The sequence below is a fragment of the Pseudophryne corroboree genome, unplaced genomic scaffold (assembly GCF_028390025.1).
Source record: "Pseudophryne corroboree isolate aPseCor3 unplaced genomic scaffold, aPseCor3.hap2 scaffold_778, whole genome shotgun sequence".
In the NCBI taxonomy this organism is placed as follows: domain Eukaryota; kingdom Metazoa; phylum Chordata; class Amphibia; order Anura; family Myobatrachidae; genus Pseudophryne; species Pseudophryne corroboree.
In genome coordinates this window covers 276,841-299,000 of record NW_026970357.1, presented here as the reverse complement: position 1 = coordinate 299,000, position 22,160 = coordinate 276,841, and the positions used below count along the sequence as shown (strand labels likewise).

At 48.2% G+C, this 22,160-nt stretch overlaps 1 protein-coding gene across 1 annotated transcript in view; it reads right to left on the bottom strand.

Moving 5' to 3' along the window:
- Nucleotides 1-38: 38 nt before the first annotated feature.
- The window catches only part of LOC135040896 (gastrula zinc finger protein XlCGF57.1-like), a 223,327-nt gene continuing 201,205 nt past the window's right edge, over nt 39-22,160 (bottom strand). Inside the window, exon 8 of the mRNA XM_063954882.1 lies at nt 39-984. Within this exon, the coding sequence (XP_063810952.1) occupies nt 113-984 (872 nt within the window). The 3' untranslated portion in view covers nt 39-112. The remainder of the gene's footprint in view (nt 985-22,160) is intronic.

Here is a 22,160-nt window from a genome sequence, read left to right as displayed (position 1 = left end):
GGAGATAGGATAAGAACCTCGAAGAACATTACATGGCCATGATAAGTATACTCCAGAAGATTAAAATGGTTCCTCACCGGAATGATGTCTATTGTGTCCAACAAGAGCTGATTTATTTCTCAGAACATGGAAATGGCCTCTCACCTGTGTGACTTCGCTGATGTATAACAAGATGTGATTTCCGGATAAAACATTTCCCGCACTCAGAGCAAGAAAACGGCTTCTCACCTGTGTGACTTTTGTTATGTCTAACAAGATCTGATTTGCGTGCAAAACATTTTCCACACTCAGAACATGGAAATGGCTTCTCACCTGTGTGACTTCGCTGATGTATAACAAGTTGTGTTTTCGAGGTAAAACATTTCCCGCACTCAGAGCAAGGAAATGGATTCTCACCTCTGTGACTTTGCTGATGTGCAACAAGTTGTGATTTCCGTTCAAAACATTTCCCACACTCTGAACATGGAAATGGCTTCTCACCTGTGTGACTTCGCTGATGTGTAACAAGTTGTGATTTCTGTGCAAAATATTTCCCACACTCAGAGCAAGAAAATGGCTTCACACCTGTGTGACATCTCTGGTGTATAACAAGAACTGATTTGCATGCAAAACATTTCCCACACTCAGAACATGGAAATGGATTCTCACCTGTGTGACTTCGCTGATGTGTAACAAGTTGTGATTTCTGGATAAAACATTTCCCGCACTCAGAGCAAGAAAATGGCTTCTCACCTGTGTGACTTCTCTGATGTGTAATAAGATATGATTTCTGGATAAAACATTTCCCGCACTCAGAGCAAGAAAATGGCTTCTCACCTGTGTGACTTCTCTGATGTGTAATAAAATATGATTTCTGTGTAAAACATTTCCCACACTCAGAGCAAGAAAATGGCCTCTCACCTGTGTGACTTCTCTGATGTGTAACAAGATTTGCTTTCAATGTAAAACATTTCCCACACTCAGAACATGGAAATGGCCTCTCACCTGCCTTAGCTGCCTGATGGGTGATAAGCTTTGTGTTCTGTGTAAAACATTTGGCATCTACAGAACAGGGAAACACTGTATCTACTGTCAGAGCTGTAACAGATGCACCAATATCAGAGTGATCAGGAGAATATTTCCCAGGATCAGAGGGACCAGCTGATAGAGCTGGATGTATAATTGGGGTAATGGGATTATCTCCTGGAGAATCCGGTCTACTGTCATTATCTTTTATGTCACAATCGGGGATAACATTAGATGTCCTTCTGTGATATTCCTGCTTGTGTGTCCATCTGCTGGAAATAAAATACATTATGGAAATGTGACATTTTCTGTAACAATATTAATCTTGTAAACAAGCGGAGAAGACGACTCTCTGGGACACTTAATTGTAAATGTGTGTATATAATAAAACATAACTTTTAATGAAGGCTTTATCATATTGTGTCTCAGAGTATCATTGTGTCCTCCCTCCTGAGAACACTCACAATAACAAATGTAATATTATAATAAGACTTAGATATATCTCTCTCTTGTACTGGTAACTAACCATGAAGTATAAATGGAGATGTAGTCACTCGCCAAGTCCTATGTCAGCACCAATGTAAAACAATGGATGGGGAACATATCGTATGAATTGGAGATTCTAGCTGAACAATAACATCAGTCGTATGAGCTGATGGATCAGAGAAATGTCTCCTAACGTTACTCCTGGAAGCATTGGTAAGGTAGAATTCCCTTATGTGTGTGCTTATACGCTGGTAAGCCTGTACATGTGTTACTCACCCTTATATAAGGTATATTGCTACAGCAGAGTAGGTGTGGAACAAGGTACTTTACATGCAATACACCATATGATATCCTGTAATCATCATCATCTGCTAGGTTATAATCCACTGTTACACCCTCATCATCAGTGTCTTACATCTATACCCTCAATAGTAATAAGGAAGATGTGTGTACGGTATGATACAGAGAATTACATATCAGAATCTATACAGCTGCCGCCATACTTCTGCTTCTCATACGTGTGCTACTGACAGCAATGAACATCTGAGTGAGAGTGCAGGGAAGACAGCAGAGTCTGATGAGAAAGAGATTGGATCTGCCTTTGCAGAGATGTACCACACCTGTCACCCCTGTTAGTATATAAAATAATAAATAAGAGCGGCGTGGCCTGAGTCCATCCAGACGTACTTTCTGGAGCTCTCCTCACTAAGTGGCTTCTTATCTACCTAATAGCTCTCAGCCGCTGCTGGAACCAAGACCCAATTTATTAAGTCCCCCACTCCTCCTGCCCTAAAGCCGCTCGCTCTGCTCACTCCGAGCACTGTTCACTGTCGCAGCCTAGTGACGCCGCTGAAGCCACTGGCTGAATTTTGGGGATAAGTGCGCCCAGTCTTTCCTGCACGCTCCAAACACCTGACTTGGAGGCAATTTTTCCTTAGGTGGGGGCAAATGCTCTCCCACTCACATGGGTGCGCAGCTCCCACTATTGCTGGAGACAGAACGGGCTGCCCACAGTCACCGAGCCCGGCAATGATATTGGAAAGTGAGGTGGCTGCCATTTTGAATCCTGGTACTCGGCCATCACATGCTTTGCCTTCAATAAGGTGTAAAATTGATATAAGCTACTAAATAAGTGTCCTGATGGCTGGATTGGGGTCACTGCACTAAATTGAAGCATTTGCCTGGAGGTGAAACTACCTTCTATTTATATGGTACCACTATAATCTACTTCCTCTCAGTCTACATGCAGAGCCCAGTATCAAGTATCGTCTGAGTACAGCTCATTACACTCTGATTACAACCTCACAGTATATTATTTTGTGGATTTATCCACTGAATATATTTTGCCATTTGTGTCTCGCTGTGCTGAGTACTTCACGTCTGTGATCACGCTGACCTCTAGTGGAATTTCTCACTCATTACTGTGTTATTTGAGTTGCATTACATCAGGTTTACTTGAAATTTTGTCTCAAACCCCCCCCCCCCCGTCTCCCCAAGAATGTCATTGTGAACAGAGTCATCTTGATGTAACCTCCTGACAGCGTACTACTGCTCCTTTTATTTATAGATCGTTAGTATTTTCCTATCTCTGAGAGGTCTGTCTCTTTGTAGCCGGCTTTCCATACCTCCAAGAAAGGTTAAAAGATACCAAATCGGCCCCACCTGTCCATCTCTTTGGGGGTGTAGTATGGCTGACCGGCATTCTCCTGGCGACGCCGGGATCCCGGCAGCATACCGACGCCGGGATCCCGGCGGGGAGGGGCGAGTGTAGCAAGCCCCTTGCGGGCTCGCTGCGCTCGCCAAGCTGCGGTCGCCACAGGTTCTATTTCCACTCTCTGGTTGTCGTGTACACCCACGAGTGGAAATAGTCCCTGTTGGTAGATATGCCGACCATCGGGAAAGTGAGCCGTCGGGCTCGTGGAGGAGGTTATGTGACTGTCGGTCAGCTGACCGGCGGTCACATGAATACCACCCCTCTTTGGTATCTCAAATTCAGGTGGTCCATCTGAGACCGCTACAACATCATCTGCTTCTTCTTGTCAGGCGCACAGCCCAGCTGTAATGGCTGAAGACATCTTAAGACATCCTAGATGATCCTATTACTCTACGCTCTATACATTCTATGTTATCTACACTTAAGGACTGAAATAACCTCACAACTTAACTCTAATATTCAAGCTTTGAGGTCCAGTATCAGTGAGATTGGCACTCGTACAGACTAAGATGAAAGAGATTGTTGCGTCTCACAAAGATCTGATTTCAGCTCATGACACCCTTCAGGAAGACCCGGTCTCTATTCGTGATAAAGTCATTGATTTAGAAGACAGGTCTCAGAGAAATAATATCAGAATAATGGGCATTCCGAATTCTGTTACAAATGCTGAGCTTTATGATTATGCCATGGTCCTCTTTTCAGAACCTTCCACCAAAGGCTTCTGCCATGGACCTTCTTATTGATAGGATCCATAGACTCCCAAAGTCCAAACAGGCCCCTATCCAAGCACCGAGGGACACTCTGCTCAGGGTCAACTTTTTTCATATTAAAGAATGCATTCTACAAGTCATTTTGTCTTCTTCATCCACAGCTGAGTGCCTGGATAATCTGCAGCTATTTCTGGATATTTCTCATGTGACGCTGGCCAAAAGGCGTCTATTCCACCCAAGGAAATGTGCAATACAAATGAGGCTTTCCTACTAAGATTATTGTGATGCGAAATGGCGCCTTCACAGTGATACCTTCACCCGAGGATGGCCCTGCTATTCTGAAAAAGTGGGATATTCCTGTAGACAGTCTTTCATGACACTTTACCTAAACCAATCCCGGAGGAGTTGTCTTCCGTCTCGAAGTAATATGCTAAAGGAGTAAGACTGTTACAGACACTCAGAGTTTGTTTCCTACTGTAACATGTGCCAACTGGGACTAAGTTACTGGGCATGGATCTATTTTTGGGCCAGATTTATTTGTTCTTATTATGGGTATAAAGCATACAGTATATTTTTTGCTTTATTTCCTTTGCTATTTAATTGCTATATAGTATATGGCCTGACATTCTTCCCACTGTTACGTTTCATAATACCTTTCTAGAATGTTTGGGTGTTCAGGCAAAGCATGACTGACTCGTCTAAGATACTGTTGCCCTTAGAGTGTGGAGTTGGGACTGGTCAGACGTCTGGGCTGGTAAAACACACAGTGACATGATGTAAGGAGAAGAGCAGGAGTATAATAGGGGCTGATGTCTCCTGACTCCCCAACGGGGAAAATACATATTCCTCATTAGTTTGTACTAACAGAGGCTGTAGTATAAGAGATTGCTGTAGTGACTGAGCAAGGAGAATATGTCACTATGTGACTCTGTTCTGTAATAAGTGTTTATTACTCACCTGTGCTGATATCTGTAGGGATCTCCTCCTCCTTACACTGCTGATCGCCCCTCACATACGTCTCTTCTTCTCCCTCTGTATCTTCTGCCTTCATATCAGTCACATACGTCTCTTCTTCTCCCTCTATATCTTCTGCCTTTATATCAGTCACATACGTCTCTTCTTCTCTCTCTGTATCTTCTGCCTTTATACCAGTCACATACGTCTCTTCTTCTCCCTCTATATCTTCTGCCTTTATATCAGTCACATACGTCTCTTCTTCTCCCTCTTTATTTTCTGCCTGTATATCAGTCACATACATCTCTTCTCCTCCCTCTATATCTTCTGCCTTTATATCACTCACATACGTCTCTTCTCCCTCTATATCTTCTGCCTTTATATCACTCACATACGTCTCTTCTCCCTCTATATCTTCTGCCTTTATATCAGTCACATACATCTCTTCTTCTCCCTCTGTATCTTCTGCCTTTATATCAGTCACATACGTCTCTTCTTCTCCTTCTATATCTTCTGTTTTAATATTAGACAGACGTTCTACCTAAAAAAAAAAAAAAAACACTATAATGATATTTCAATACAGTCAGATTAAACTGAGGTGAAACAGTATAATATCAGTGTATAATACACACAGCTTCTCTACAGATCATATAGTGACAGTCACTTTGGTATATTGGGGAGACCCTAAATCCCACCTACCTGATCCTCCTGTGGGGTCCTGTGATTCTCCTCTGTACAGTTCTGGGAATACAGAGGACAGGGACATCTTTCTGGGGTATCTCTGTTACTGGGCCCATCTGTAGGAGACACACAGTGACTGAGTACAGTGTATATATGTGATTATCAGGTGATGTGGGTATATAGGGGCCCCCATACCTGCTCTCCCCTGTACAATACATGACAGTCTCCTCTTACCCAGTGATGTGAGGGGCCGGTGATTCTCCATCATGACGTTCTTGTACAGACCCCTGTGTTCCTCTATATACTCCCCCTCCTGCATGGAGACATAGACAGTGACATCCTGACACCTTATAGACACCCAACACACACAGTGATACAGTCCTCACCCAGACACATCCCCTGGTGTTACTGTATAATAGCCCATTCCCTGCAGTCATCACCCAGACATGACCACTGGTGTTACTGTATAATGTCCCATTCCCAGCAGTCACCTCTCCAGTCATCGCCTAGACACAACCCCTGGTGGTACTGTATGTCCCATTCCCAGCAGTCACCTCTCCAGTCATCACACAGACACATCCCCTGGTGTTACTGTATAATGTTCCATTCCCAGCAGTAACCTCTCCAGTCATCACCCAGACACATACCCCAGTGTCACTGTATAATGCCCCATTCCCAGCAGTCACCTCTCCAGTTATTACCCGGACACGTCCCATGGTGTTACTGTATAATGTCCCATTGCCGGCAGTCACCTCACCAGTCATCACCCAGACACGTCCCCTGGTGTTACTGTATAATGTCCCATTCCCAGCAGTCACCTCTCCAGTCATCACCCAGACATCCCCTGGTGTTACTGTGTAATGTCCCATTCCCGGCAGTCAACTGTCCAGTCATCACCCAGACACATCCCCTGGTGTTACTGTATAATGTTCCATTCACAGCAGTCACCTCTCCAGTCATCACCCAGACACATCCCCTGGTGTTACTGTATAATGAACCATTCCCAGCAGTCACCTCTCCAGTCATCACCCAGACACATACCCCAGTGTCCCTGTATAATGCCCCATTCCCAGCAGACACCTCTCCAGTCATTACCCGGACACGTCCCCTGGTGTTAATGTATAATGTCCCATTGCCGGCAGTCACCTCTCCAGACATCACCCAGACACGTCCCCTAGTGTTACTGTATAATGTCCCATTCCCAGCAGTCACCTCTCCAGTCATCACCCAGACATCCCCTGGTGTTACTGTGTAATGTCCCATTCCCGGCAGTCAACTCTCCAGTCATCACCCAGACACGTCCCCTGGTGGTACTGTATAATGTCTCATTCCCAGCAGTCACCTCTCCAGTCATCACACAGACACATCCCCTGGTGTTACTGTATAATGCCCTATTCCTAGCAGTGACCTCTTCAATCATCACCCAGACACATACCCCAGTGTCACTGTATAATGTCCCATTCCCAGCAGTCACCTCTCCAGTTATTACCCGGACACGTCCCCTGGTGTTACTGTATAATGTCCCATTGCCGGCAGTCACCTCACCAGTCATCACCCAGACACGTCCCCTGGTGTTACTGTATAATGTCCCATTCCCAGCAGTTACCTTTAAAGCCATCACCCAGACACATCCGCTGGTGTTACTGTATTAATGCCCCATTCCAAGCAGCCACCTCTCCAGTCATCACCCAGACACATCCCCTGGTGTTACTGTATAATGTTCCATTCACAGCAGTCACCTCTCCAGTCCTCACCCAGACACATCCCCTGGTGTTACTGTATAATATCCCATTCCCTGCAGTCATCACCCAGACATGACCCCTGGTGTTACTGTATAATGTTCCATTCCCGGCAGTCAACTCTCCAGTCATCACCCAGACACGTCCCCTGGTGTTACTGTATAATGTCTCATTCCCAGCAGTCACCTCTCCAGTCATCACACAGACACATCCCCTGGTGTTACTGTATAATGTCCCATTCCCAGCAATCACCTCTCCAGTCATCACCCAGACACGTCCCCTGGTGTTACTGTGTAATGTCCCATTCCCGGCAGTCAACTCTCCAGTCATCACCCAGACACATCCCCTGGTGTTACTGTATAATGTCTCATTCCCAGCAATCACCTCTCCAGTCATCACCCAGACACGTCCCCTGGTGTTACTGTATAATTTTACATTCCCAGCAGTCACCTCTCCAGTCATCACCCAGACATCCCCTGGTGTTACTGTGTAATGTCCCATTCCCGGCAGTCAACTCTCCAGTCATCACCCAGGCACGTCCACTGGTGTTACTGTATAATGTCTCATTACCAGCAGTCACCTCTTCAGTCATCACACAGATACATTCCCTGGTGTTACTGTATAATGCCCCATTCCCAGCAGTCACCTCCCCAGTCATCACCCAGACACATCCCCTGGTGTTACTGTATAATGTCCCATTCCCAGCAATCAACTCTCCAGTCATCGCCCAGACACATCCCCTGGTGTTACCGTATAATGTCCCATTCCCAGCAGTCACCTCTCCAGTCAGCAGATGAATAATCTTGTTGGTGAGTTCCTAGAACTTCTGGTCACTGTGTCTCTCATGTATCAGTGAGTGAGGTGGAGGCACCGTGATGGGGCTCTGAGACCTGCTCAGTCCTCCTGACACACGAGGATGGCTGCTGGGTGTCTCATGCTCACCAGATGTCTTCTTCACAACTCTGTGAAATGGGGAGACAGCAATATAACTGTAAATACGCCCAGATCCCCTCACCTCCACAGTCATGTACTTACCAGATAAATCCTTTTCTTTGAATCCACAGGGGGCACTTGAGTACTCTTGGGATATGGACGGTGCGATAGCAGGGATAGGCACATTTAAAAATTTGAATGTGTAACATTCCTTCCCCTTCCATACTCCCAAGATGCCTTAGTGTTTTTTTGCTGATCCAAATAGGAGTGAAAGAGAGGATGAACAATGGAGAATTACATATAACATAACGGACAACTAGAAAGTGGACACATAACATAACAGACAACTAGAAAGTTGACACGACAATAGATAACAATCACCTTAGCATTTGATCAAGTCGGTGAAAATGTGTTACCATAAGAACTATTGAACTTACCACCAGCCAGGAGAAACTGCTCTGGGTGGGTGTCCAGTGCCCCCTGTGGATGTAAAGAAAAGGATTTATCTGTTAAGTACCAAAATCTTATTTTTTTCATCCATTAGGGGTCACTGGAGTACTCTTGGGACGTACCAAAGTTTCCCCCTTGGGCGGGAGAGCTGTCTTTCACCTGTAACACTAGATGGTCAAAGCTAGAAGCTGATGCCGCAGAATTATCAAACTTGTAAAAGCGCACAAACGTCTGCACTGATGGCCATGTAACTGCACGGCAAGGTTGCGTCATAGAAGCTCCACAACCTGCTGCCCACGACGTTCCCACAGAACGCATGGAATGTGCTGAAACAGATGCAGTCGGTGTTAGACTAGCATGAAAGTACACCGGACGAATGGTCAGGTTAATCTATCTGGCCAAGGTCTGTTTGGAAGCTGGCCAACCTATCTTGACTGCATAATAGAGAACAAAAGTATCCGTTATACGTACTGTTGATGTTCGGGCTACATAAACGCGGAGTGTGCGTACCACGTCCAAAGTAGCCGGAGTACCTGAATCTTCTGAAAAACAGGAACTGTGATTGGTTGACTGATGTGAGAGAAGATACTACCTGTGGTAGAAAAGTGGGATTTGTCCAAAGTTCCGCTCTGTCAGTATGAAATACCAGATACGGTGGCTTGCATGACAAGGCACCTAATTGTGCAACATGCCTTGCCGAAGCTAAGGTTAGGAGAAACACATTTTTCCTAGTTATAAACTTAACATCCACGTGTTGCAAGGGTTCAAAACTTGACTGCAAAAACATGCAAAACTAGATTCAAGTCCCATGGAGCTGTAGGTGGAATGAATGGAGGTTGAACACCTTGCAGGAAATTATGAACTATTGGCAAAAGAGCCAAACTCCTTTGAAAGAAAACTGACAAGACAGAGACCTGCACCGTTAGTGTCGCTAAACATGGTCCTCCATCTAACCCCGTCTGTAAAAAGAGCAAAAGATGGGATAACTTGAAAGAAGATGTCGGAAACATCCTAGCTTCACAACAACCTATATAAGCTTGCCAAATCCTGTAATAATGAGCTGCTGAAACTGGCTTCCTAGCACGTAACATGGTTGGTATAACCAACTGCGGAATGCCCTGTCGTCTTGAGAGTGGTCTCAACAGCCACCCCGTAAAATGCAGCCGCGCTAAATCGGAGTAAAGGAACGACCCCTGCTGTAGTAGGTCTGGACGTAGCGGAATCAGCCAGGGATCATCTGCAAGTAGACCATGGAGATCTGAGAACCACACTCTCCGTGGCCAATGAAATGCCACTAGTATGACGGTCGTGGACTCTCGTTTGATCCGCTTTAGCAACCGAGGAAGAAGCGGAAAATAAGATTTTACTTACCGGTAAATCTATTTCTCGTAGTCCGTAGTGGATACTGGGGACTCCGTAAGGACCATGGGGAATAGACGGGCTCTGCAGGAGACAGGGCACTTTAAGAAAGAATTAGGATACTGGTGTGCACTGGCTCCTCTCTCTATGTCCCTCCTCCAGACCTCAGTTAAGGAAACTGTGCCAGGAAGAGCTGACAGTACAAGGAAAGGATTTTGGAATCCAGGGTAAGACTCATACCAGCCACACCAATCACACCGTATAACTCGTGATAAACATACCCAGTTAACAGCATGAACAACAACAGAGCATCAGATAACCCTCATGCAACCATAACAAAACCCTTATTGAAGCAATAACTATATACAAGTATTGCATAAGAAGTTCGCACTTGGGACGGGCGCCCAGCATCCACTACAGACTACGAGAAATAGATTTACAGGTAAGTAAAATCTTATTTTCTCTAACGTTCTAGTGGATGCTGGGGACTCCGTAAGGACCATGGGGATTATACCAAAGCTCCCAAACGGACGGGAGAGTGCAGATGACTCTGCAGCACCGACTGAGCAAACACAAGGTCCTCCTCAGCCAGGGTATCAAACTTGTAGAACTTTGCAAAAGTGTTTGAACCCGACCAAGTAGCTGCTCGGCAAAGCTGTAATGCCGAGACCCCTCGGGCAGCCGCCCAAGAAGAGCCCACCTTCATTGTGGAATGGGCTTTCACTGATTTTGGTAGCGGCAATTCCGCCGCAGAATCGTGTTACAGATCCAGCGAGCAATAGTTTGCTTTGAAGCAGGAGCACCCAGCTTGTTGGATACATACAGGATAAACAGCGACTCAGTTTTCCTGACTCTAGCCGTTCTGGCTACATAAACCTTCAAAGCCCTGACTACATCCAGTAACTCGGAATCCTCCAAGTCACGAGTAGCCACCGGCACCACAATAGGTTGGTTCATATGGAAAGATGACACCACTTTTGGCAGAAATTGCGGACGAGTCCGCAATTCTGCCCTGTCCATATGGAAAACCAATTCTGACACACGCCTAGCTGACACACGCCTAGCTGAAGCCAAGGCTAACAGCATGACCACCTTCCACGTGAGATATTTTAACTCCACGGTTTTAAGTGGCTCAAACCAGTGTGATTTCAGGAAACTCAACACCACGTTGAGATCCCAAGGTGCCACTGGAGGCAGAAACGGGGGCTGAATATGCAGCACTCCCTTTACAAAAGTCTGAACTTCAGGAGAAGAATCCAGTTCTTTTTGAAATAAAATGGATAGGGCCGAAATCTGGACCTTAATGGACCCAAATTTTAGGCCCAAGGTCACTTCTGCCTGTAGGAAGTGAAGGAAACGGCCCAGTTGGAATTCCTCTGTAGGAGCATTCCTGGCCTCACACCAAGCAACATATTTCCGCCATATACGGTGTTAATGTTTAGCCGTCACGTCCTTCCTAGCTTTTATCAACATAGGGATAACCTTATCCGGGATCCCTTTTTCTGCTAGGATCCGGCGTTCAACCGCCATGCCGTCAAACGCAGCTGCGGTAAGTCTTGGAACAGACAGGGCCCCTGCTGCAACAGATCCTGCCCTAGAGGCAGAGGCCATGGGTCCTCTGTGAGCATTTCTTGCAGCTCTGGATACCAAGACCTTCTTGGCCAATCCGGAACGAGTATTGTTCTCACTCCTCTTTTTCTTATGATCCTCAGCACCTTGGGTATGAGAGGAAGAGGAGAAAACACATAACTGACTGGAACACCCACGGTGTCACCAGTGCGTCTACAGCTATCGCCTGAGGGTCTCTTGACCTGGCGCAATACCTCTGTAGCTTTTTGTTGAGGCGGGATGCCATCATGTCCACCTGTGGCAGTTCCCACCGACCTGCAATCTGCGCGAAGACTTCTTGATGAAGTCCCCAATCTCCCGGGTGGAGGTCGTGCCTGCTGAGGAAGTCTGCTTCCCAGTTGTCCACTCCCGGAATGAACACTGCTGACAGTGCTCGTACGTGATTCTCCGCCCATCGAAGAATTCTGGTGGCTTCCGCCATCGCCACCCTGCTCCTTGTGCCGCCTTGGCGGTTTACATGAGCCACTGCGGTGATGTTGTCTGATTGAATCAGCACCGACTTGTTGCAAAGCAGGACCTCTGCTTGTCTTAGGGCGTTGTATATGGCCCTTAGCTCCAGGATATTGATGTGAAGGCAAGTCTCCTGACTTGACCACAGCCCTTGGAAATTTCTTCCCTGAGTGACTGCCCCCCACCCTCGGAGGCTTGCATTCGTGGTCACCAGGACCCAGTCCTGAATGCCGAACCTGCGGCGCTCGAGAAGGTGAGCACTCTGCAGCCACCATAGAAGAGACACCCTGGCCCTGGGGAATAGGGTGCTCAGCCGATGCATCTGTAGATGCGATCCGGACCACTTGTCCAACAGATCCCATTGAAAGGTCCTCGCATGGAACCTGCCGAAGGGAATGGCCTCGTATGACGCCACCATCTTTCCCAGGACTCGAGTGCAGTGATGCACCGACACCTGTTTTGGCTTTAAGAGGTCTCTGACCAGTGTCATGAGTTCCTGAGCCTTCTCCGTCGGGAGAAAAACCTTCTTCTGGTCTGTGTCCAGAATCATGCCCAGGAAGGGCAGACGCATCGTAGGAATCAGCTGCGACTTTGGAATATTCAGAATCCAGCCGTGCTGTTGTAACACTTCCCGAGAGCGTGCCACACTGATCAGAAACTGCTCTCTGGACCTCGCCTTTATGAGGAGATCGTCCAAGTATGGGATAATTGTGACTCCCTGCTTTCGCAGGAGCACCGTCATCTCTGCCATCACCTTGGTAAATACTCTCGGTGCCGTGGACAGACCAAACGGCAACGTCTGGAATTGGTAATGACAATCCTGTACCACAAATCTGAGGTACTCCTGATGAGGTGGATACATGGGGACATGAAGGTAAGCATCCTTTATGTCCAGAGACACCATAAAACCCCCCTCCTCCAGGCTTGCGATGACCGCTGTGAGCGATTCCATCTTGAACTTGAACCTTTTCAGGTATATGTTCAGGGATTTTAAATTCAATATGGGTCTGACCGAACCGCCCGGTTTCGGTACCACAAACAATGTCGAATAGCAACCCTTTCCCTGTTGAAGGAGGGGAACCTTCACCACCACCTGCTGGAGATATAATTTGTGAATTGCTGCTAGCACTATTTCCCTCTCTATGGGGGAAGCCGGCAGGGACGATTTTAGGTAACGGTGAGGGGGCATCACTTCGAATTCCAGCTTGTATCCCTGAGACACAATCTCTATAGCCCAGGGATCCACCTGTGAGTGAACCCACTTGTGGCTGAAATTTCGAAGACGCCACCCCCCCCCCCCCTGGCATGGCCTGTGGAGCCCAGCATCATGCGGTGGATTTAGTGGAAGCCGGGGAGGACTTCTGTTCCTGGGAACTAGCTGTGTTGTGCAGCTTCTTTCCTCTACCCCTTCCTCTGGCAAGAAAAAACGCACCTCGGACTTTCTTGCCTCTTTGTGATCGAAAGGACTGCATTTGGTAATACGGTGCTGTCTTAGGTTGTGAGGGAATATATGGTAAAAAATTCGACTTTCCAGCCGTAGCTGTGGAGACCAGGTCTGAGAGACCGTCCCCAAACAATTCCTTACCCTTGTAAGGTAAAACCTCCATGTGCCTTTTTGAGTCGGTATCGCCTGTCCATTGCCGAGTCCACAGGACCCTTCTGGCAGAAATCGACATAGCATTTATTCTAGAGCCCAGAAGGCTAATGTCTCTTTGGGCATCTCTCATATATAGGACAGCGTCTTTTATATGCCCCAGGGTCATTAATATAGTATCCTTATCCAAGGTATCAAGTTCCTCAGATAAGGTATCCGTCCATGCTGCTACAGCACTACACACACAGGCCGACGCAATTGCCGGCCTTAGTAAGGTACCTGAATGTGTATAAATGGACTTCAGGGTACCCTCTTGTTTTCTATCTGCAGCATCTTTTAGGGTGGCCGTATCCTGTGACGGCAGGGCTACCCACTTGGATAAGCGTGTTAGAGCTTTGTCCACCCTAGGGGAGGATTCCCAGCGTAACCTGTCCGTTGGCGGGAAAGGATACGCCATAAGCATCCGTCTGGAAATCTGCAGTTTCCTATCTGGAGATTCCCAAGCCTTTTCACATAACTCATTTAGCTCATGTGAAGGGGGAAAGGTCACCTCTTGCCTTTTTCCCCCATACATATAATCCCTTTTGTCAGGGACTGGGGTTTCCTCTGTGATGTGCAATACATCCTTCATTGCTATAATCATATAACGGATGGCTTTAGCCATTTTAGGCTGCAACTTTGCATCATCGCCATCGACACTGGAGTCAGAATCCGTGTCGATATCTGTGTCAACAATTTGGGATAGTGGGCGCTTCTGAGACCCTGACGGCCTCTGCGACATAGGATCAGGCATGGGTTGAGACCCTGACTGTCCCAAGGCTTCAGCTTTATCCAACCTTTTATGCAAAGAATTAACATTATCATTTAAAACCTTCCACATATCCATCCAATCGGGTGTCGGCACCGTCGGCTGCGACCCCACATTCATTTGTACCCGCTCTGTTTCCACATTGCCTTCCTCATCAAACATGCCGACACAAACGTACCGACACACCACATACACAGGGGATGCTCTTTTTGAAGACAGTTTCCCCACAAGGCCTTTTGGAGAGACAGAGAGAGAGTATGCCAGCACACACCCCAGCGCTATATGTCCCAGGAATCACACAGTAACTTAGTGTTAACCCAGTAGCTGCTGTATAATATGTTTTTGCGCCAAATTTATGTGCCCCCCCCTCTCTTTTTACCCTCTTTCTACCGTGATTCTGCAGGGGAGAGCCTGGGGAGCGTCCTCTCAGCGGAGTTGTGGAGAGAAAATGGCGCTGATGAGTGCTGAGGAAGAAGCCCCGCCCCCCTCAGCGGCGGGATTCTGTCCCGCGTTCTGTGTAAAAATAATGGCGAGGGCTCATGCATATATACAGCAGTGATCGCGCTGAGACCAAAAAAAAGTGGGTCCCAGGGACCCCTCACTTTTAAAAATTGGGGTCCTACCTGTCCTTTTCTGGGTCCCATCGGAATGAAGGTTTTAATTAGTCTTATTAATGATTCAAATCTAAAAACACAAACTTGATTTGGATACTATAAAAGGGGTCCAAGGGGGAGGATGGGGTGACTATGCTGCTGGGCTGTGTAGCATACAGGACACCCCGCACTTTAGATGTAATTAGACATTTTGGTGACCTTGTGGCAGAAAGAGAATCGGTTCTCCTGCACCAATACTGAAAACTGCGGCAGTGCGCGGCGAAGGCGCGCTGGAATTTTTTAGGGGCGTAGCTTCGTGGGGAAGGGGCGTGGTCACATAATAGTACCAATTCACATTATTCCACACAGTATACACGTTATACACATTGCAGCAGGTAGAGCACGTTATACACATTGCAGCAGGTAGAGCACGTTATACACACTGCAGCAGGTAGAGCACGTTACACACATTGCAGCAGGTAGAGCACGTTACACACATTGCAGCAGGTAGAGCGCGTTATACACATTGCAGCAGGTAGAGCACGTTATACACATTGCAGCAGGTAGAGCACGTTATACACATTGCAGCAGGTAGAGCACATTATACACATTGCACCAGGTAGAGCACGTTATACACATTGCAGCAGGTAGAGCACGTTATACACATTGCAGCAGGTAGAGCACGTTATACACATTGCAGCAGGTAGAGCACGTTATACACATTGCAGCAGGTAGAGCGCGTTATACACATTGCAGCAGGTAGAGCGCGTTATACACATTGCAGCAGGTAGAGCACGTTATACACATTGCAGCAGGTAGAGCACGTTATACACATTGCAGCAGGTAGAGCACATTATACACATTGCACCAGGTAGAGCACGTTATACACATTGCAGCAGGTAGAGCACGTTATACACATTGCAGCAGGTAGAGCACGTTATACACATTGCAGCAGGTAGTGCACGTTATACACATTGCAGCAGGTAGAGCGCGTTATACACATTGCAGCAGGTAGAGCACGTTATACACATTGCACCAGGTAGAGCACGTTATACATATTGCAGCAGGCAGAGCGTGTTATACACATTGCAGCAGGTAGAGCACGTTATACACATTGCAGCAGGTAGAGCACGTTCTACACATTGCGCCAGGTAGAGCACGTTATACACATTGCAGCAGGTAGAGCACGTTCTACACATTGCAGCAGGTAGAACACGTTATACACATTGCAGCAGGTAGAGCGCGTTATACACATTGCAGCAGGTAGAGAACGTTATACACATTGCAGCAGGTAGAGCACATTATACACATTGCAGCAGGTAGAGCACGTTATACACATTGCAGCAGGTAGAGCACGTTATACACATTGCAGCAGGTAGAGCACGTTATACACATTGCAGCAGGTAGAGCACGTTATACACATTGCACCAGGTACAGCACGTTACACACATTGCAGCAGGTAGAGCACGTTCTACACATTGCACCAGGTAGAGCACGTTATACACATTGCAGCAGGTAGAACAGGTTATACACATTGCAGCAGGTAGAGCACGTTATACACATTGCAGCAGGTAGAACACGTTATACACATTGCAGCAGGTAGAGCACGTTATACACATTGCAGCAGGTAGAGCACGTTATACACATTGCAGCAGGTAGAGCACGTTATACACATTGCAGCAGGTAGAGCACGTTATACACATTGCAGCAGGTAGAGCACGTTATACACATTGCAGCAGGTAGAGCACGTTACACACATTGCAGCAGGTAGAGCACATTATACACATTGCAGCAGGTAGAGCACGTTATACACATTGCAGCAGGTAGAGCACGTTATACACATTGCAGCAGGTAGAGCACGTTATACACATTGCACCAGGTAGAGCACGTTATACACATTGCAGCAGGTAGAGCACGTTATACACATTGCAGCAGGTAGAGCACGTTATACACATTGCAGCAGGCAGAGTACGTTATACACATTGCACCAGGTAGAGCACGTTATTCACATTGCGCCAGGCAGAGCACGTTATACACATTGCAGCAGGTAGAGCACGTTATACATATTGCGCCAGGCAGAGCACGTTATTCACATTGCGCCAGGCAGAGCACGTTATTCACATTGCAGAAGGCAGAGCACGTTATTCACATTGCGCCAGGCAGAGCACGTTATTCACATTGCGCCAGGCAGAGCACTTTATACACATTGCGCCAGGCAGAGCACGTTATTCACATTGCGCCAGGCAGAGCACGTTATTCACATTGCGCCAGGCAGAGCACTTTATACACATTGCGCCAGGCAGAGCACGTTATTCACATTGCGCCAGGCAGAGCACTTAATTATATGATTAAAAAACAGGACAACATTATTAAATAATACATTTTCTGTATGTAATGGCTTTATGGTGAATGGCTTTATGGTGCCGCTATAATAGGAGCCCCAGACTGGATTTAGACACTACAAAAGTGTTGTGGGGGAGGGAGGGTGGCAATGCTGCTGGGCTGTTATCATATCAAAAGTATGCATTCAGGATCCTGGCTGTTGGGATCCCAGCAGCCGGAATTCCGATGCCGGAATCCTGACAGCCACCACAATACCAACGCTGGCATCCCGAGGAGATCAGCATCCCGGCAACGATATCCTGACAGTCAGGATCCTGAAGGGAAGTATGCACTGCAGCCACTGGTTTAGCTTGCGGGTGGGGGGTTAGGATATGGTGTTGGTGAAGTTAGGGTTAGGCTGCAGAGAGGGGGATAAGTGTTAGGCACTAAAGGTGGGTACACACTATTAGATATATCTGCAGATCAATTGATCTGCAGATATATCTATGTACGGATCGGGCAGTGTGCTGTGCATACACACTGCCCGATCCGTCGGGGGACTGACGTCATGAATTGGGCAGGCGGGCGCTTGCGCCCGCCCAGTTCACCTGTCAATCACCGCCGGCCGCCGCAGCATGTGTATGGGCGGTCGGACGACCGCCCCGTACACACACAGCGACGCGCCAATATATCGTTAGATATATTGGCTGTCGGCTGTGCTGCGGGGCCGATGCGATACGTCTGTGAGCGACGGAGTTCACAGACGTTTCGCCCGTACACACTGGCCGACGGTCCCGCGATGTTTCGGCCGTTCATGAGAACGGCCGATACATCGACCAGTGTGTACGGGCCTTAAGGGGGTGGGTTAGGTTTAGGCTGCGGGAAATGGAGGGTTAGGGGTGGGAGGTTAGGGTACCCTCTGCACTCGTCACTCTTGTCAGCTTTGCTGCGATCGGGATGCTGGTGTCGATATACTAAATGCCAACATCCTGACCTGATGACTTTGGACACTTGGTACAACCAATGGATTTGAGTCATGCTACCTGTAATTTATGTGCTGACTGATCAACTTCAGTGACACTAACTGTGCTGGCTGCCTGTACAGTAACCAGCGGCAACCAGCAGTAACCAACAGCAACCAACAAAGGCAGCAAAAACAGTGAGTGTCACTGAAGTTGATCAGTCAGCACATAAATTACAGGCAGCATGACTCAAATCCATTGGTTGTATCAAGGGTCCTGTATGCTGCAGAGACCAGCAGCACTGTCACCCTCTCGCCTCACCCCCACTCCATACCACAAAAATGTTGCGTTTAATACATGTTTGCCGGCGCCATGCAGCCCCCATCTCCGCCATCCCACCGATATGAGCAGCCCCCCAGCCGCCACCGTAAGTCCAGCTCACCCTTCCGCGGTCTCCGGCGTTCAATTTCCCCGCAGCACAGTGTGTAGCGCCGCAGAGCCGTCCTTGCTCTCTGTCCGGCTCCCGTGAAGCTGCAGCGGGTGATCGGCGGGGGGGCGCGTCCTCACTCTGTCCGGCTCCCGTGAAGCTGCACTGGGTGATCGGCAGGGGGGGGGGGGGCGCGGGCGCATCCTCACTCTGTTCGGCTCCCGTGAAACTGCACTGGGTGATCGGCGGTGGGGGGGGGGGGGGGCGTCCTCACTGTCTGTCCGGCCCCCTTCAAGCTGCTGCAGCAGGTGATCGGGGGGAGTGTGGGAAGCCGTCCTCACACTCTGTCAGGGGGGAAGGGGGGGGGGCCGCGCTGCGCTGCCACAAGAGAACTTAAACAAGATGACCAGCTTCAGCGGAGCGCGTCCCAGGGGACTCACACAGTTTAGAAAAGTGAGTCCCCGGAGCACAGATCAGGGTAAAATACGCGCTATAGTGCGTATTTGCGAACACTGTACAGTGCCCAGTTGTATATATGCTGCTTTTGCCAAGAGGTACCTAATTGCTGCCCAGGGCCCTCACCCCCCCCCCCCCCCCCTGCGCCCTACAGTGACCGGAGTGTGTGGGTTTAGTATGGGAGCAATGGCGCTCATATGAAGACTGGAGTCTTCTGACGCCGATTTCAAAGTCTTCTTGCTTCTCACGCTGGCTTCTAGCTCTGCGAGGGGGATGGCGGCGCGGCTCCGGGATCGGACGACCAGGGGTGCGTTCCTGTGTATGATCTCTCTGGAGCTAATGGTGTCCAGTAGCCTAAGAAGCGCAACCTAGCCGCAGTTAGTAGGTTTGCTTCTCTCCCCCTCAGTCCCACGTAGCAGAGAGTCTGTTGCCAGCAGATCTCTCTGAAAATAAAAAATCCTAACAAAATACTTTCTTATTAGCAAGCTCAGGAGAGCTCACTAAGGTGCACCCAGCTCGTCCGGGCACAAATTCAAACTGAGATCTGGAGGAGGGACATAGAGGGAGGAGCCAGAGCACACCAGTATCCTAATTCTTTCTTAGAGTGGCTTGTCTCCTGCGGAGCCCGTCTATTCCCCATGGTCCTTACGGAGTCCCCAGCATCCACTAGGACGTTAGAGAAAAGGTGGAAATAGATACACGAGGCTGTACGGCCACGCTATGGTGAGAGCATCCACTGCCGCTGTCTTTGGATCTCTTGTTCTGGACACATAACTGTCTGATGATTATGGCGAGAAGCCATTAGATCCACCTTTGGGTAACTCTACCGCTGGACTAACATCTGGTACACTTCTGGATGTAAGGCCCATTCACACTTGATTTTTATTTTTAAGTTGACAATCCAAACGTACTGAACTGGTACACTGTACAATAGTAAGGCATGTTTAAGAAGTATTTGTTGAGACGAAGCCTTGATGAGAAGGTCATCTAAGTACGGAACGATTATCACTCCCAGGGATCTGAGATGAACTATCATCACAGACATCACCTTTGTGAATAACCGAGGCGCTTGTTGTGCTGCAAACTTAAGTACGCCTGATGCGGTGGCCAAATTGGAAAGCAAAATCATGAATTGCTGTGGTTCTAATCCTGCAATCACTGACCGTAGGGATTCCATCTTGAATGTGTAGTAAGTGATGTACTGATTGAACCCTTTTAGGTTCCATATCTGTGTGACCGAGACATCCGCTTTTGGTACTACAAAAAGATTGGAATAAAACCCTTGACCTAGTTGGTGTACTGGAACCAGAACCAAAACTCTGTACGAGAGACTGAATAGTGGTCTGCAGACCTGCTCACTTGTCTGCTGACACAGGCAGACGTCTTGAAAACCGCAGCGGTGGTAGACAATCAAACTCAATTTTGAAACCTTTGAAAACAAAATTGCGGATCCACCTGTCTGTGATATCTGAAGCTATGCAAAGTGAAACTTCTGAAGGCGTGCTCCCACAACTGAAGAGCCAAGATGGGCTGGAAGCCCGTCATGCCACTGGCTTGTCAGCGCCCTTTGTGTCCTGACGACGGTTAGTGGTTTGTTGAAAACCACGTCCCTCTGCATGGTTGCTCCTCTAGCCCAGCCTCGAAATGACCGAGGTCTAAAAGATTTGTACGCTGGTCCATCGTATTTCCTTTTAGGAACCGGTGCAGGCAATGGCAGGAAAACAGATCCCCCCCATCCCCCATTGACTGAGACTCTATTTGTTCAAATCAGGACCAAATGACATCAGTAGAAGGCAACGCCTCTATTCCTCGTTTTGACTCTGCCTCGGCCTGTCAAGAATGCAACCACAGCGGCTGTTGGGCCGCAAACCAAGAACAAACTTGTCCAACATCCAACGAGGCCATACCTAAATACTCAACCAATTCACAAATGGGATCGGTAAGAAATATAAGCTGGTCTGAGGGAAAACCCTGTTGTAGGCCTAACCTGAGTGCACCGCACTGTGTTATAGAGGAAATCTATGATGGTCACTGTGCCACCTACTAAACACCCCTGCCCCCTCCAGTGGCCGTGTGTTGTAGGACTGACATATTGCTGTAAGAGGAAGCAGGTGTGTAACCTTTGTGTGAAAATGGCGTCCCAGCATGTGCATGGCTATAACCTATGTACCCCCAAAAGCACTAATAACCTAGGCTTAATAGCCTGTTATGTCCCTTATAGCCCTGGCCACCATCCCTTATATTTAGTGGAACCGCTGAACTAGGGACTGCCATGACCTCCCCCAATGCTTAAAGCAGTGAGCCGCACCTAGCTTCTTCCACCCCCCCCCCCCCCCGCATTGTATACCAAGCGCCGGCTCTGAGTGACGGTGCCCTGCAGCAGCAGCACATACCCACCGTGGTCTGTGCGCTTGTGGAAGCTGGAGAGCGGGTAGATGTGTGATGTGATGGGCGCCCAGCAACGGCAGTGTGATCTGTCCACTGCTGGGAGCCGCGAGGTGTAGCCTGACAGGTGCCCAGCGGCAGAATTATTTGACCTCTGCTGGAAGCCGCTTCCCAGTTGTCTAGAGGGGCAGATTATAGAGGTCAGTGGCAGTGCTGTTTGGAGCTGCGCTGCCAGGTGTTGGGGAGTGGGGAGGTGTGGAGCGACACAGAAGCCCAGTGGCAGTATGTGTCTGACCGCTGGTGGGAGCCGGGAAGAGGGGGAGTTTGATCCAGTAAAGCTATACCTTAGTAAGCAGCTCGTGCAAATCACGTTTCCCGCACATGGAGGGGCGGCAGCAGGAGCTAACTGCCCCACAATCACAGCGACAAACAGGTCCAACGGAGCGGCATAAGCTGACCGCCCGCTCCTTACCTCAGTGTAATGTGGAGGTTCTGACGGGGCT